Here is a 17,851-nt window from a genome sequence, read left to right on the forward strand (position 1 = left end):
GAAGCGGGAACACGGCCTCCGCCGCGCAGGGGCGAGGAGTGCTTCATTATAGTCGGCGTTCTATACTCCCAGCTCATTTTTTTTCCCCCACATCTATGGAACGCCGCTGAGGAAGCACGACTCCCGACATTTAATAGCCAAGGAAATGTATCAAGTATGGATCGCACACCTCGCTCCCGGTGCATTATGCATGCGGCCGAGTGAATATTCCGGATCCCTTTAAAGCCGCCTCCTTTTAAACGTAGTCAGCCGGACATAATGCTTTCAGCTCATGCAGCTAGCATTAATTAGCCGGCTAAAGCTGATAAAATCGCAACTGGTAAAAGAGACGTTTCAGCTGCGCTCGAGCGGGCGGGCATAAGTAATGGCCCAATTCCTGAAAAGCCTACCTTTTTTAATGAGCGAAAACGCCACGCCATTAATAATCGGATGCTGGAAGCGCCGCAGCCTGCCTGCCCGGAAAGCCTTTTGCTAAGCAGCTGGAGGGATTTGTTTCCAACTTCTAAGTAAGGGCGGGGGTGGGGGGTGGGGGTTGGCTTCCATATTCACGGAAGATGACTTGAGGTCAGGCTTCCTCCTGACCCGCTTGGGAATGTCAAATTCTTCTCTTCAACTCATCACGACAGCTGAGCTTCGGTGGAATCCCGCTTCCCGGAAAGCCCGGCACGTTCCTCAGGAAGAACTTCCACGGATGCATGGAGAACCTGTACTACAACGGAATCAACATCATAGACCTGGCCAAACGCCGCAAGCCGCAGATACACAGCGTGGTAAGTCGTTTTTCTTTCCTCTCGCAAATAACATGGCCGCCACCGTTACGCAAGAACCCAACAAAACCAGTCTGGGTGTGGGACCAGAACCGTGAATGGACGGTTCGGTTTTAGTTTTTTTGGCTCATTTTCACAGTTTTTTCAACATGGCTGTATCCTGGACTTTGGAGCACCTCAAGGTTCTGTCCTTGAACCACTTTTGTTCTGTGCTCAAATGTGTCATTTCTTACTCGTCATTAGCATCGTTAGCTTTTTATGGCGGAATACTTCAAAGGAAAAATCGTTTTATTCATTCATTCATTTTCTACCGTTTATCCTCATAAAGGTCGTGGGGGTGCTGGAGCCTATCCCAGCTGTCTTCAGGCGAGAGGCGGGGTCCACCCTGGACTGGCTGCCACATATAGACAAACCATTCCCACCCTCACTGATGCCTCTGGCTTTGGGTTGGGAACAATAGATCAGGATGAGGAAGTGGCTCCGGAATCTAGTCCGGACGCCTCCCGGACGCCTCCCTGGTGAGGTGTTCCGTGCATACCCAGTCAGGAGGAGGCTCCAGGGAACATCTAGGTCAGGCCGTAGGGATTAAGTCTCACAGCTGGTCTCCCGGTGGAACCGGAAGAGAGTCCATAGACTAGGAAGTCTGGGCTTCCCGACTGAGACTGCCGCCCCCTCCGCCAAGGAAATGAGACCACTTTTAAAGTCAACCAGGACTGGTTGGATTTTGGACTTGGAAGGTTCCAAAGACGCCATTACTTGATTGACAACGGTATCCATGATTATTCATTCATTCATTTTCTACCGCTTTTCCTCACAAGGGTCGCGGGGGTGCTGGAGCCTATCCCAGCTGTCTTTGGGCGAGAGGCGAGAGCCAATCACAGTGCACATATAGACAAACAACCATTCACACTCACATTCATACCTATGGACAATTTGGAGTGGCTAATTAACCTAGCATGTTTTTTTGGAATGTGGGAGGAAACCGGAGTACCCGGAGAAAAGCCACGCATGCACACTCCACACAGAGATGGCCGAGGGTGGAATCGAACCCTGGTCTAACCACTCGACCACCGTGCCGCCTCGTATCCATGATTAATGAGATATTATTTTCCACGTATTTGGGAAATAAATCATGGATTTTCATCAGTACTGATCTTTACAAGTGAAAATCCTACACCGGGGGTGTCCAAAGTGGGGCCCGGGGGCCATTTGTGGCTGTGCATGTTTTTTTAATGGCCCATGGTGCATTCTAAATATGATGAAATGAAAAATCAGCAGTACTTCTACAAGAACATAGTTAATTAGTAGTTAATTAGTAGTTAATTAAAGGAAAACTAATTGACATCATAATTCCGTGATCATATTTTAAGGGTAAATGACATCATTACAGACGAATTTTTAAAAACGCTCCTGAAGTTGTCATTTTTGGAATATGAGTTTTCATTTTTCACCGTATGGCCGTGATTGGAAAAAGTTTGGACGCCCCTCCCGTATCCCAAGCATGCGTTTGGGACATTAGAAAGGTCCAGTAGTCCCATTTTGGAATTTTCAGCCAAAGATTGGCTGGCCAAATCCTTAAAGCGTCCATCATTTCCAAGGCGATGGAGCGATGGGAGCATCCTCGTTTCTCCGGCAATCAGACGGCGACCCTCGCTGACCCCCGGCCGCCGGTCCCCGCCAAGCGGCGGCCTTTCAAGTGTGATTGGAGCATTAAAAGTCCTTTACGGACAACAAAAGCGGAGAGGCGGCGCTGCCGTGATGGAAGCTGGAATGGAATTTCAATGGGACAATCTCCCTGAGGTTGATGGAGGGGAATCTCATTGCCAGTCAAGGAGCTGTGATTGCTCCGCGCTGCCCTGCGGCCGGCGATAACGCCGCCGCACACTCCGACGGCGCCACGGACACCGCCGTGCAGGATTCCACCCCCGGCTTAAATTCAACTCATTTTGTTTGGGAACCCATAAATGAACTTGGGTTTTTTTTTTTGTGGGCTCACGTGGGATTTGGGAATTCTCTGGGCTTTCACATTCAGAGGACCTTTTTCTGCAACACGACCTTGACGACAACAAAGTCAGGTTTGAGAGAGGCTAGCTTCGCCGCAACGCCGCTACGATGCCTTCAAGGAACGCGGACGAGGTGATGACCCACCCCTCCACTGATGCATTACTCTTCCCGGAAAGTTGAGGAACCCTGGTGTCCTAGCTGGGAGGTCTGCGCGCTAACCACTAGACCACCGTGCCGCCCCGTATCCATGATTAATGAGATATTATCTTCCACGTATTTGTTGTTTGAGGAATGTCATGGGAAAGAAATCATGGATTTTCATCAGTGAAAATCCTACACCGGGGGTGTCCAAAGTGGGGCCCGGGGGCCATTTGTGGCTGTGCCTGTTTTTTTAATGGCCCGCGGTGCATTCTAAATATGATGAAATGCAAAATCAGCAGTACTTCTACAAGAACATAGTTAATTAGTAGTTAATTAGTAGTTAATTAAAGGAAAACTAATTGACATCATAATTCCGTGATCATATTTTAAGGGTAAATGACATCATTACAGACGAATTTTTAAAAACGATCCTTATCACTCATGAAGTTGTCATTTTTGGAATATGAGTTTTCATTTTTCACCGTATGGCCGTGATTGGAAAAAGTTTGGACGCCCCTCCCGTATCCCACGACCTTGACGACAACAAAGTCAGGTTTGAGAGAGGCTAGCTTCGCCGCAACGCCGCTACGATGCCTTCAAGGAACGCGGACGAGGTGATGACCCACCCCTCCACCGATGCATTACTCTTCCCGGAAAGTTGAGGTCATAAAACGGCCACAAGGTGGCACAATTGATGACGGAGAAATGTCACATGACAGGAAGGAGGAAGAAGTGTTCACGTGTACACGTACACGTAGTACACGTAGTTCAGCTGGATACTCATTTTATTCACGTACTAAATGACCCATATTCATACTAGTTTTCAAACATGCATATCAAATATGTACATATCAAATACTAAATGAATATGAATGGCAGATACTAATGTGAAATACTAATTATGTTTTTAAATATACATAGCATGCTAATTATATTTTTGGAATATGTCCTGTATATGATATACTACTTATAGCAAATACTATGATATCATATAATATGATATACTACCCATAGCAAATACTAATGATAGTTTTGGAATATGTACTGTATATGATATACTACTTATAGCAAATACTCATGATATGATATTATATGATATGATATACTACTTATAGCAAATACTATGATATTATATGATATGATATACTACTTATAGCAAATACTCATGATATGATATTATATGATATGATATACTACTTATAGCAAATACTCATGATATGATATTATATGATATGATATACTACTTATAGCAAATACTATGATATGATATTATATGATATGATATACTACTTATAGCAAATACTCATGATATTTTTGAAATAGGTACTGTATAGATATACTACTTATAGCAAATACTATAATATGATATTATATGATATACTACTTAGAGCAAATACTAATGATATATTTGGAAAAAGTACTGTATATGATATACGAGTATATTAATACTAGTATTTGGTATGTATGTTTCTAATATTGATATAATATTTCCAAATGATCATTATATTTCAGTATTTGTTGGATATGAACCTACTCTAATTCATATTTTATATATAAAAATTATATATATATTTGTATTTTTTTAGCGTGTGTTTTAAAATAAAATGATCATTTGTATTTGACGGAGTGTAAAAATGTAATTAGTATGTAATATTCATATATTTTTGGTGAACTGAACTGCTTTCTATCATGTTTGGCGAAGCCCGTCAACTTTCCCTGACACCATTTGGGCAATATCTACACACCCTGCCCCCCCCCCCCCCCCCTTTCATCGGGGTATTGATTTTTCTCTCCAATTAGCGCCTCCCGGGAATGAGGGGGGTGTCGGAGACGAGGCGTCTTCCCGAATCGTGCGGAAGTGTGAAGCCGATGTCAGCGGTGCAATTAGCAGCAGCCTTTCATTTTACAAGCATTGTTACCAACAGCACGCACTTCAACGTAACATAACATAAGTAACGTAACGTAATGTAACATAAGTAACGTAACATAACATAACGTACGTAATGTAACATAAGTAACGTAACGTAACATAACGTACGTAATGTAACATAAATAACGTAACGTAACATAACGTACATAATGTAACATAAGTAACGTAACGTAACATAACGTACGTAATGTAACATAAGTAACGTAACGTAACGTAACGTACAATGTGTAGATTACTGACAATTTATGTACCATATTTTCCTTGAGTTCCATTTATTTGATGAAATATATGTAGCTTCTACGTTTGAAATATAGCTTCTAAGCATGGGCTAGCGCACTAGCATCCCGCTAGCGAGATAGCTTGCTAATGTTATTGTGTGAAAACAAACAAATAAACAAAGAGAGCCTTTCTATTTCATGTAAAGGAATGACACAGATATACCAAATACTACTGCATACGGTATACGCACTCAAATTCGGTTTAAAAAGAATATTGGGAAGCTAGTGGAGGATATGGCTAGCTAAGCTTTTAGCGTTTATCAACGAAACATCGTCTTAATGTGTCGTAATTTGCCTTAAAGTGTTGTTTCAACGTGCTAAAGCTCGGCGTTAAGACTGTTCCCCAAAGTTTCCAACTGATGTTTTACGCCTTTCGTGAGCTAACACAAGCTAAAGCTAGCCAGACGCTGATTGTTTTTACAAAAACAACGTAGTAAGATGACAATATTTTGTACAAGTACTGCTTATTGTTGCAGTTTTTTTCCATTTTGTTGTTAACGCGTGTATTTAGAATGTGCCGTGGGCCAATACAAAACCGATGTGGCCCACCAACGGGGCCCGGGCCGCAGCTTGGAGACCCCATTAGCGTACATGAGCGCCTTCCCAAAGGGGACGAGGAATATTGGAGAAAAGGCTTTGGATCAAAGCGATCCAAGCCTGGTTGAAGCAGTTGGAGGTTAATTATTTCCACGGGAGTGAGAGAGAGGCTGGCGACCATATATGGGCGTGCACGTCACATGATTTCCATACAAATAGCGTCCACGCTCACATGAGACGCGGCGTCCTAAAATAGGCGTAAATTGGAGCCTTTGTCCCGCTGTAGGGCAACGTGACCTTCTCCTGCTCGCAGCCCCAGATGGCGGCTTGCAGCTTCCTGAGCGCCAACAGCAGCTTCCTGACACTCCCGGCGGCGGCGGTGGCGGGGGCGGCGGCGGCGGACCCCGGGGGCTTCTCCGCCCGCTTCCAGTTCCGGACGTGGAACCCGAAGGGGCTGCTGCTGTCTGTGCCGCTCGGGCCCGGCCCCGCCCCCCAGAGAGCGCAGCTCCACATCCAAAAGCGGCGCCTCCAGCTGACCCTGCACGCCTCCGGGCGAAAATCGGAGGTCTCGCCAGGTGAGGCGTAAATAAAGGAAGTGATCCCAGGCGGCGAATAACTCTTGTGTCCCGCCGCAGATTACACCGTCAGTGATGGATTGTGGCATTCCGTCAGTCTGGAGGCCAGGAATTTCCTCATCAGTCTGACGGTGGACGGCGAGCCGTCATCCCAGATCGAAGTGGCGGCGGCACCGCTTCAATCCGGCGGCGCTTTTCACTTTGGAGGTTTGTGGAATTTATTTTTTTTTTTTTCAGTGGAGAACTCCTAAACCTTCATGACGCTTTTTCCAGGATGTCCCACCGCCGATTGCCAGTCCGCGTCTCCGGCATTCCAAGGATGCATGCGGCACATCTCCATTGGCGGGCAGCCGGTCAACCTCAGCCACGTGCAGCAAGGCATGCTGGGAAGCTTTCACCATCTTCACTTTGACACCTGCGCCATCACGGACAGGTGAGGACTCGCTTTTTCTTTGGCTTTTTACATCACGCGGACGTTGTTAACCAAAACACCGCATCAAAACATGGTTGCTAACGCCAATCGGAATCGATGCGGGCGAACTAAACAGCCTCCCTCGCTGAATAAATACTTCCTGAATTCCTGGTGCTCCCTTTTCCGTTCTTTTTCCTGAGATGGTTTAGTCCAGGCGCGTGATTGGCTGAAATAACCTCCTCCTGTACCTCGTGCTCCCGACATGCCGGCTAGGCCAAAACACTTCCCGTCAAAAAAAGAAAAAGACGATCCAAGATGGCAGCGGGAGCAAAAGTGGGCCGTTGACTGCAGACAGGAAGTGGCGCGGCGGCACTCTCCCCGACGGCGGCGAGCGCGCTGACAGGAACATCCAATTAGGCGGCCGCAAAAAGCGGGTGACAGTCTTCCCTGGCAGAGGTCTATGCTAACGAGCCGCTCCCCCCGCAGCCCGGCGTGCCGCACGCCATCCCTCATTAGCCCGCTCAGCTGCAGGGCCGCTGCTTAGCAGGTGCGGCGGGGCCGGCGCCGAGGTCCGGATGCGGGCGGGATGAGACGAACTGGCAAAGCCGCTGCTGTCTTTTTTCCGCCTCGTTACCTCCCGGGGGAATATCGCGCCGTTCCAGCTTCCGAGCTTTGGACGCAAAATGGCGCGCCGCGGGACAGGATGACACCGCCGATGAAGCTAAATGCGCAGAAAGTCACGTTTTTTTTCCTCATCAGCACTTTTAACGAGCTCATTAGAAAACATTGAACGGCATCTCGTGTGGGTGGGAATGCGTGGAGCGTGGCGTTGTGTGTTCTAGCGGACCGCCGCCGTCATCGTGTACGCCCTAACGACTGCAAAGTCGGGGAATAATCACGTGTAATCGAGGCGAGCACACGCTGGATGGCTTTTAAGGGCACCGCGTTGTTTATCGCCCGTTACGAAGTCGCACTTAGCGTCGACATCTCAGGTGTACCCCCCCACTGAGTCTCTGCCCACTTTCTTTTCAGCCTGGACTTGAGGGAGCGTGCACATGAAGGTTTTGCAGGCGTGCACGAGGGTCTAAACATTAAAAAAAAAACCAGTCAGCAGGACGTAGTGCAGTTCCATCAACAGTAATCCCAGTAATGTGTCTTCCAGGTAGCATTAATCAGGCCTGGATGCTAATGCAATGCTAATACCTGGGCTGCTGTATGCTATTAATCATGTAAAGTCAATTAAGGACAATTGTATGCTTCCAACAGGGATTCAACCCTGAGACCTTTTGTATGTAAAGCAGACGTGATGAGCACAACACCAGGGGGGGGGGGCGGGGGGGGGTCCAAACTTTTTCCAGGATCTTAAAAGTCATCTGAGATTTGGAGAATGAAGCTGGAAAGAGAACAAAGTAGTTTTAGTACATTTACATGAAAAAATGATTCATTATTATGAATTATTACGAATGTTGTGAATGAGTTGTTGTGAATTACTATGAATTTAATTATTATTAATTATTATTGATTAAAGTATTATTATTAATAATTAAATCATTACTGATTATTATTAATTATTATTAATTATTGTTAAATATTATTAAATGTTATTAAATATTATAATGTTTTATTTATTATTTAGTATTATTAATTATTATTTGTTATTAATTTTTAGTATTTATTGACCTTTATTAATTATTATTAATTAGTATTATTAGTAGTATATCATATGCAGTACTTATTCCAAAGATATCATTAGTGTTTGCTATAAGTAGTATATCATATACAGTACTTATTCCAAAAATATCATGAGTATTTGCTATACGTAGTATATCATATCATATTATATCATAGTATTTGCTATAAGTAGTATATCATAGTACATATTCCATTGTTATTATGAATTATTATGAATTGTTATGAATTATTATGAATGGTATTAATTATTATTAATTATTATTAATTATTATTAATTATTATTAATTATTATTAATTATTATTAATTATTATTAATTATTATTAATTATTATTAATTATTACCAAGACCAGTGCGCCCCCTTTTCATTGCTGTCTAAGCTAGGCCTGTCACAGCAACAAATTTTGCTGTTCAATAATAATAATAATAATAATTTTCCAACACATGACGACATAATCTGATCAATTTTTTTCGTTAAAATCATCCACTCGGCTCTCATATTTTATGTCAACATAAGCGGTTGTTGACCTTTGCCCAGGACCAATGCGCCCCCTTTTCATCGCTGTCACGGGAACAAATTTTGCTGTTCGATAATTGTGCTACAAATTATCATCGAGACGCTCGGTTGCGTCCACGCCATCAACACGCCATCAACACGCCATCGCACGCTGCTGGCTCCTGCAGTCGACAGCGGAGCCACCGGGGTCTCCCCGCCCGGATGGCACGGAGACAACAAACAAAAATAGCTGGTAATTAGGCCGCCATCGGATCTGCGCGGCGTCCGATGCCTCACTTAGCAGAAAGTGAAAGTGTTTGAAATTACAGACGCTGGCTTTGAAGCCTCGCCGTGTGAGAGCAGAGGCCGTGAGAGGCGGCGTCAATCAGATGATGTGTGGCTCCGTCTTTGTGCCCAAATCCAATAAACGCCTGTTCGCCAGTCAAGGTGAGAGCGCTTCTTTTAACGAGCATCAGCCTCTTGAACAAACGTGGACAAGGACGCTGCACGAATTATTGCTCAGCTTTTGGGAGACGTCCAAAAAAATGGGGAAGAGTGATGGCCGGTAAGGGAGTGGGTGGACTTGGCCAAGGACAGCGTGGAGCCGCGCATAGGAGATAGTACTGGAACACGCTTATGTCGACGACATACGTAAGCGCTTGTCCAAAACTAGCCTGGACTGCTTAGCGATAAGGATGACGTTAATAATACTCCATCACATGACGACATAAACTGATTCTTTTCGTTAAAATCATCCACTTGGCTCTCATATTTTATGTCAACATAAGCGGTTGTTGACACAAGCAAGCCTAGACGGTGGTTGTGTTGCTGTTTGGTGATAACGATGACGTTAATAATACTCGACAGAAACTGATCCATTTCGTTATAATCATCTAATCAGGTCTCATATTTTCTGTCAACATAAGCGGTTGTTGACAACATAAGCGGTTGTTGACATAGCCAAAACCTAGCTCAGACAGCTGCTTCACGATAATGACATTAATATCGATACAACATATCGCCATAAACACACCAACATGACCCCTTTTGTTGTTGCATTTAATGTCAACATAAGCGATTGTTGACACAAGCAAGCCTAGGCGGTGGTTGTGTTGTTGTTTGGTGATAAGGATGACGTTAATAAGACTCCAACACATGACGACATAAACTGATTCTTTTTTTTTTCGTTAAAATCATCCACTTGGCTCTCATATTTTATGTCAACATAAGCGGTTGTTGACACAAGCAAGCCTAGACGGTGGTTGTGTTGCTGTTTGGTGATAACGATGACGTTAATAATACTCCAACACATGACGACATAAACTGAACCTTTTTTTTCGTTAAAATCATCCATTAGGCTCTCATATTTTATGTCAACACAAGCGGTTGTTGACAACATAAGCGGTTGTTGACATAGCCAAAACCTAGCTCAGACAGCTGCTTCACGATAATGACATTAATATCGATACAACATATCGCCATAAACACACCAACATGACCCCTTTTGTTGTTGCATTTAACGTCAACATAAGCGATTGTTGACACAAGCAAGCCTCGACGGTGGTTGTGTTGCTGTTTGGTGATAACGATGACGTTAATAATACTCCAACACATGACGACATAAACTGAACCTTTTTTTTTGTTAAAATCATCCATTAGGCTCTCATATTTTATGTCAACATAAGCGGTTGTTGACAACATAAGCGGTTGTTGACATAACCAAACCCAGCCTGGACTGTTGCTTCGCGATAATGACTATAATAGCGATATAACACGTCGCCATAAACACACCAACATGACCCCTTTTGTTGTTGCATTTAATGTCAACATAAGCGATTGTTGACACAAACAAGCCTAGACGGTGGTTGTGTTGCTGCTTGGTGATAAGGATGACGTTAATAAGACTCCAACACATGACGACATAAACTGAACCTTTTTTTTCGTTAAAATCATCCATTCGGCTCTCATATTTTATGTCAACATAAGCGGTTGTTGACAACATAAGCAGTTGTTGACATTGCCAAACCCAGCCCAGATAGCTGCTTAGCGATAATGACAATAATAGCGATATAACACGTCGCCATAAACACCCCAACATGACCCCTTTTGTTGTTGCATTTAACGTCGACATAAGCGATTGTTGACACAAGCAAGCCTAGACGGTGGTTGTGTTGCCGCTTGGTGATAAGGATGACGTTAATCAGACTCCAACACATGACAACGTAAACTGATCATTTTTTTTCGTTAAAATCATCCACTCGGTTCTCATATTTTATGTCAACATAAGCGGTTGTTGACAACATAAGCAGTTGTTGACATCGCCAAACCCAGCCCAGATAGCTGCTTAGCGATAATGACAATAATAGCGATATAACACGTCGCCATAAACACACCAACATGACCCCTTTTGTTGTTGCATTAATGTCGACATAAGCGATTGTTGACACAAACAAGCCTAGACGGTGGTTGTGTTGCTGCTTGGTGATAAGGATGACATTATTAATAATATAACACATGTTGGCATAAACACACCAAAATGATCCTTTTTGCTGTTGCATTTTTTGTCGACATAAGCGGTTGTCCACATAACCAAACTGAGCCCAGACAGTGGTTGACACAACATTGCTGACAGAGCAAACGTGGCATCTGTAAAGCTGACATACAATTGTATTATTATTATTATTATTATTATGATGATGATGATATGCGTACGGAAGCGGCGTGTGGTTATTTGGGATGAGGCGCCAACCCCGTTCCGAGTGCCCAGTCTTTCTTGGACTTGAACATTTTAATCCGCACGTGGCCTGGATGTGGCATTTTAATCTTTTTTGGGAGGGGAGAGGAAAAATGAAGCCAGACGTCTTCCTTAAGAAGAAAAGATGACGGCGCAGTATTTGGTGCCGTTAAAAAGTGAGGCGGAAAAAATGATGATAGGCGAAAAAATATGGCGGACCGTCTAAGGTGGAACGTTCCCGCAGGAAATCACGGAGGTGGGAATATGTCACCTTCATAAAAGTGGACCAGAAACGTAGAAGTCACATTGTAGCGCCACCAACTGGCGTACGTGTGGAAAATGTAGCATGACTTGTTGTTGTTGTTGTTGTTGTTGTTGCGTTGCAGGTGTGTTCCTAACCAATGTGAGCACGGGGGCCTCTGCTCACAGATGTGGACTTCCTTCTCCTGCGACTGTTCCGGAACGGGATACTCCGGAGCGACTTGTCACGACTGTGAGTGCTTCATGAATCTGACCTACTTACAGCATATACATACCTACTTACATACATACCAACTTACGTACACGTACATATCTACTTACATACATACCAACCTACGTACACGTACATATCTACTTACATACATACCAACCTACGTACACGTACATACTACCTACTTACATACATACCAACCTACGTACACATACATACCTACTTACATACATACCAGAATACGTACACGTACATACTACCTACTTACATACATACCAACCTACGTACACATACATACCTACTTACATACATACCAACATACGTACACGTACATACTACCTACTTACATACATACCAACCTACGTACACATACATACCTACTTACATACATACCAACCTACGTACACATACATACCTACTTACATACATACCAACCTACGTACACGTACATACCTACTTACATACATACCAACCTATGTACACGTACATACCTACATACATACATACCAACATACGTACACGTACATACCTACTTGTATAGATACAAACCTACGTACAGGTACATACCTACTTACATACATACCTTCCTACGTGCACGTACATACCTACTTACATACATACCAACCTACGTACACATACATACCTACTTACATACATACCAACCTACGTACAATGTACATACCCACTTACGTACATATCAACCTACGTACACGTACATACCTACTTATATAGATACAAACCTACGTACACGTACATACCTACTTACATACATACCTGCCTACGTGCACGTACATACCTACTTACATACATTGATACCAACCTACGTACACGTACATACCTACTTACATACATACCAACCTACGTACACGTACATACCTACTTATATAGATACAAACCTACGTACAGGTACATACCTACTTACATACATACCTGCCTACGTGCACATACATACCTACTTACATACATACCAACCTACGTAATTTCTGATGTTATTTTTGGTAACATTATTTTGGGCAAAACTAATCTAATATTACCGTAATAAAGTCATAATCAGAGAAGATAAATTATTTTTTATATTAAATAATTTAACTCCAGAAATGGGAAAAACATATAAAGTCCAAATATTAAGAGGAAATGTTGCAAAAGACAATAAACTTGAGTTGAAATATTAAATAACATCATTATTGCCATTTTCTATACTGCTTATCCCCATGAGGGTCGCAGGTATGCTGGAGCCTATCCCAGCTGTCTTGGGGGAGAGGCGGGGTACACCCTGGACTGGTGGCCAGCCAATCCCAGGGCTCATATAGACAAACAACCATTCACACTCACATTCATACCTATGGACAATTTGGAGTGGCTAATTAACCTAGCATGTTTTTGGAAGATTGGAGATTCGAACCCAGGCTGTCCCGATCTCCTGACTGTGTGGCCAACATGCTAACCACTCGTCCACCGTGCGGCCCCAGTATGGATGTATATTTTGGATATGCGTGCAACAAGTCAAGCTGCCACGTTGCCACCGCGGTCCTAAATAGAGTTATTATTAATATTATTATTATTATAAGATTCTTTCCTACATGTGATGTTTTTTTGGGTTATGTTTTTTTTTGACATCCCGTATCATCACCTTGACATTTGCCATGCATACGCACGTATCTCCTGCCCTGGCATACTGATGTACTTATTCTTATGCGCGCAAACACATGCTTCTTTTTTTCTGGGGATGGAACATGACAGATGGGAACGTCGCCGGAATTAAAAATAGGCAGAAATGAGCGCGTATTAAAAGCACGGACAGGAAAGGATGACAAGTGAGAATAAGTCAGGCATCATAAACTCCCAGAGAGACGCGGGGAGTTCACATTCTCCCACACTGCTTCTTCTCGTCCCCAAGCTGGTGGGAAAAACGTCTCCGCTTTCCCAGGAGGAATCCCGGGAAGTCAATTCAGAAACACATGAAACTGTGTTTACAAATCCCAATTTAACATTCCTAAATGCCATAGGAGATGAAATATTCATATATCAATAAACACATCGTTTAAGTTAAGTTGATTTTATAAGAAACAAAAAGTTGTCATTTTTGGAAAACTACATTACGGAAAAAGTTCTAATGTTACAGGAATAAAGGGAATAGGAAATAATAAAATGTAAAAAATAAAATGTAAAAAAAATTTAAAAATGTCAAAAAAAATGTCCAAAAAAATGTCAAAAAAATGTCAAAAAAATTGTCAAAAATTTTCAAAAATTGTCAAAAATTGTCAAAAATTGTCAAAAATGTAAAAAAATGTTTTAAAAAATGTAAAAAAAATGTAAAAAAAAATGTAAAAAAATGTAAAAAAATGTAAAAAAAAAAAAATAAAATGTCAAAATAAAATATAAAAAAACAACAACAGCAGAAGTGGAAAAAACTGCTGTAATTTTACAAGCAAAAAGTCAAAATATAAAAAAAAAGAAATTGTAATAAAAAAGGAGAAAGTCACAATTTTAGGAGAATAAGATAATATCATGAAGAAAAATAATCTCATTTGAAATCTCAAAAAAAAAATATTCTTTTAAAGACATAAAATTATGAGGAGCAAACAAAGTTGTCATTTTTTGAAAAATTCCCTTGTGGAATTTCACATCCGGCTTCTGAGCTCCACGGCACCAGCAGTGCCTCTGACAAAGTGTGACCGACAATGAGTGCTCCTCCTCGGGCAGGCGAGGTGGACGCAGCCCCATCGCCTCCAGGTTCTCCTGAGAAGAAAGAAGAATGAAGAAAGTAAGCAAAGACAAACGCTGGATCGGCATCAAAAATCACATCAAGTCCCGAGTTGGCTGCGTTCCCTCCCCCCGCCCCTCCTCCCCCGTCCTCCCCCCTCTGTGCCGCACCGCCTTTCATTCTAATCCGCTCACAACTTTTCGGATATCTCGTTCAAGCAAACGCAAAGCTTCCTGCGTCGTGCCGCTGGTCGTATTATTCCTCCTTCCCTGCCGTCGCCTTGTGGGGAACGTTTCTCCTCCTCAACTCTAATGTCGATTTTTTTTTATTTGTATTTATTAAGCATTTTTTCTTGTAACATAATGACTTCCCCACCACCTCATTTTCCATAAATGGCAGCTTTATTTGTTGTTTTGTTTGCTTTTCATAATAATATTACTTGTTTTAAAAAAAAATATTGTAAAATATGACTTTTTTCTTGATATATTTTGACTTTATTCTCATCAAATTACAGCTATTTTTTGCTGCCTTTGAAAAAAATTTCAAAGTATTTCTTCTTCCCCAATTATGATTTTATTGCCATCATATTTAGACTTTATTCTTCAAACATTCCAATTTATTCCACAAATGCTTCATTTCCTGCTTTGTTTGTTTTTCGTAATGTTAGGACTTCAAAACACATTTTTTTTGCGACAAAAATGATGTTTATTTTCTTATCATTGTACTGCTTTATTCTTGTAAAATGACAACTTTTTTTTGCTTGGAATTATATTTTTGTCTTTGTTGAGAAATTACAGCTGTTAGATTGTTTTTTTTTATTATTTAGACAAAATACTTTGGGTCATTTTACACAAACCTGGCCCCTGGGCCTCACTTTGGACACCCCTTATCCAATACACATAAATATATAATGTAGCTAAACAACTCCTCACCCCCCCACCAGAACATTGCACACAGCCAAGAGGTCAGACCACAAAGCAGGCGTGGATGAAATCACAGGGGGGTCATGAAGGCTGGATATTATTTTTCATTTGTCGTTAATCAGACTATTAACGTTGGGAAATTGTCCTCCTGTGACTCGTAACCCCCCCCCCCCCCCGTCTCCCCTCCCAGCCACCTACGAGTCGTCCTGCGAGGCCTACAAGCTGATCGGCGGCTCTTCGGGCTTCTATTCCGTCGACGCGGACGGGAGCGGGCCCCTGGGGGCCGTGCAGGTGTACTGCAACATGACAGGTGAGCATGGCGGCCGGCATGGCGGACGCTTGTTTTTGACGCCCTGGAAATATGTAACCTTGGCAAGGTCGAGGCAGGAGGCCGACGTCAGAGAAAGGAGATGAGACCCCCCCCCCCACCACCACCACGGCCGGTTTTAGCTTTACACTACAGAGATGTGTGGACTTGACCTCAATTAGAAAATCCATCCGGGATGCAAATAGCTCTCAGCGTGACGACCTGACGTGCGTAATGGTAACGCGAGGCGGCAGAGTAAACACTCCCCGCGCGGCAAGCTAAGACGCCATGAAGTCCTCGTCTAATTTTACTCCACAAACAAAGGATTACATCCACCAGTTGGAAACACGCTTTCTCTTCTTTTTCCACCGAGGGAGGGGGCGGGTGCAGGCGGGGTGGGGCTGTCAGGTGCAGAGGGGAATTAATTAGTGTCATTGTTTTTTTGTTTTTTGTTTTTTTCCCCTGCACGGATGCAAAATGTCACCCGGCTGCACAGATGGCTCTACTGCGGTGACGCTGAGATACGTCTGCATGACAGCCAGTAACCCCCCCCCCCCCCAACCCCCCACGCTGACATTCACCCCAGAAACACCCGAGCACATTTACGGCCTCTTTATTATTGAACAACACCAGAAGGCAATGCGGTCCTGGGACCCACCACAAAATGACCACGGCGCCGCTTTTATTTTCAAAAAGGGGAAATGACGACGCTTCGGCTCCGTGCTTAGCTAGCATTCCTTATCCCCGCCTTTAGCTCACGATGTTTATACAAAAACGCTCCTTTTCGCTTGCTATTGCGTGACCTTTTTACTTTGGCGAAGCAGCTACACTCGTCCCAAATTATTATTATTTCAAAATATATTAGGGCGCTGTTTCCTGCTTGCCTATGCCACGTTATTGGTATAAAAATATGCTTATTTCACGTATTTTGGGTCGAAATGAAGCATTTTCAAGCCTAAAAATGGCTAAAGGAAGTACATTCAGAAGTAAACGTAAAGACACGTTGCGATATGCGGTATAAGAACAGTAAGTAAAACGGTCCCGATGCTAACATGTGTTAGCCCATCTTATGTGTCTTATTTCCTCCTATTATGTTTATTATATTGGGTTTTATTTTTAGTCTAGAGGACTATAATAATTCTAAAAACTGTCATTAACAGGTTTTCTATGCTCTCACTCGGGTCTGGAAGCAATTAATGGACATAAAGCAGGAAGGAGTGTAGTAACTGGTAGCACGAGTCCTGCTACCGCAACGTAGACGCAGATGTTGCTTTTTAAAATTCCTTTATTTTTATTTTTATTTTTATTTTTATTTTTATTTTTATTTTTATTTTTATTTTTATTTTTATTTTTATTTTTATTTTTATTTTTATTTTTATTTTTATTTTTATTTTTATTTTTATTTTTATTTTTATTTTTATTTTTATTTTTATTTTTATTTTTATTTTTATTTTTATTTTTATTTTCCTAGTTTAGCATTTTTGAGGGCCTTAACATGCATGAAAACTCAATAAAATTTGCAAGCACATCAGGTCCGGTGAAAAAATTCAGGTCCCAAATTTCCAAAACTCACGTTAAATTTTGAAAAAAATTGCCCCAGCACATCAATTGTGCGACTGCGACTTTTATACCCGAAATAAGAATAGTTAACAATAGATCCATGCAGCTAGCTCAGCCGCCAGTGTTCGTTACGGTTTTGTGCGATGACGTGGTGTAGTGTTTCCTTTTACCGGTTTGTCGTTTCTTATTTTTTTCACTCGGAGATGACACTTTGCGACTTTTATACCAACGTAATAATAGTTGCTGCGTGCGGCTAGCCCGGCGTACAGCGTTTGTTACGTTTTTGTGTGATGACTTCGTGTAGTGTTTCCTTTTACCGGT

At 42.5% G+C, this 17,851-nt stretch overlaps 1 protein-coding gene across 1 annotated transcript in view; it reads left to right on the top strand.

Annotated features, from left to right (window-relative positions):
- LOC131135543 (contactin-associated protein-like 5) overlaps positions 1-17,851 on the top strand; it is an 82,992-nt gene that overhangs the window by 41,149 nt on the left and 23,992 nt on the right. Inside the window, exons 7-12 of the mRNA XM_058081577.1 lie at positions 627-770; positions 5,944-6,232; positions 6,293-6,439; positions 6,506-6,665; positions 11,951-12,057; positions 15,854-15,973. Of these exons, the coding sequence (XP_057937560.1) occupies positions 627-770; positions 5,944-6,232; positions 6,293-6,439; positions 6,506-6,665; positions 11,951-12,057; positions 15,854-15,973 (967 nt within the window). The remainder of the gene's footprint in view (positions 1-626; positions 771-5,943; positions 6,233-6,292; positions 6,440-6,505; positions 6,666-11,950; positions 12,058-15,853; positions 15,974-17,851) is intronic.

The sequence above is a fragment of the Doryrhamphus excisus genome, chromosome 9, assembly GCF_030265055.1.
Source record: "Doryrhamphus excisus isolate RoL2022-K1 chromosome 9, RoL_Dexc_1.0, whole genome shotgun sequence".
NCBI lineage: Eukaryota > Metazoa > Chordata > Actinopteri > Syngnathiformes > Syngnathidae > Doryrhamphus > Doryrhamphus excisus.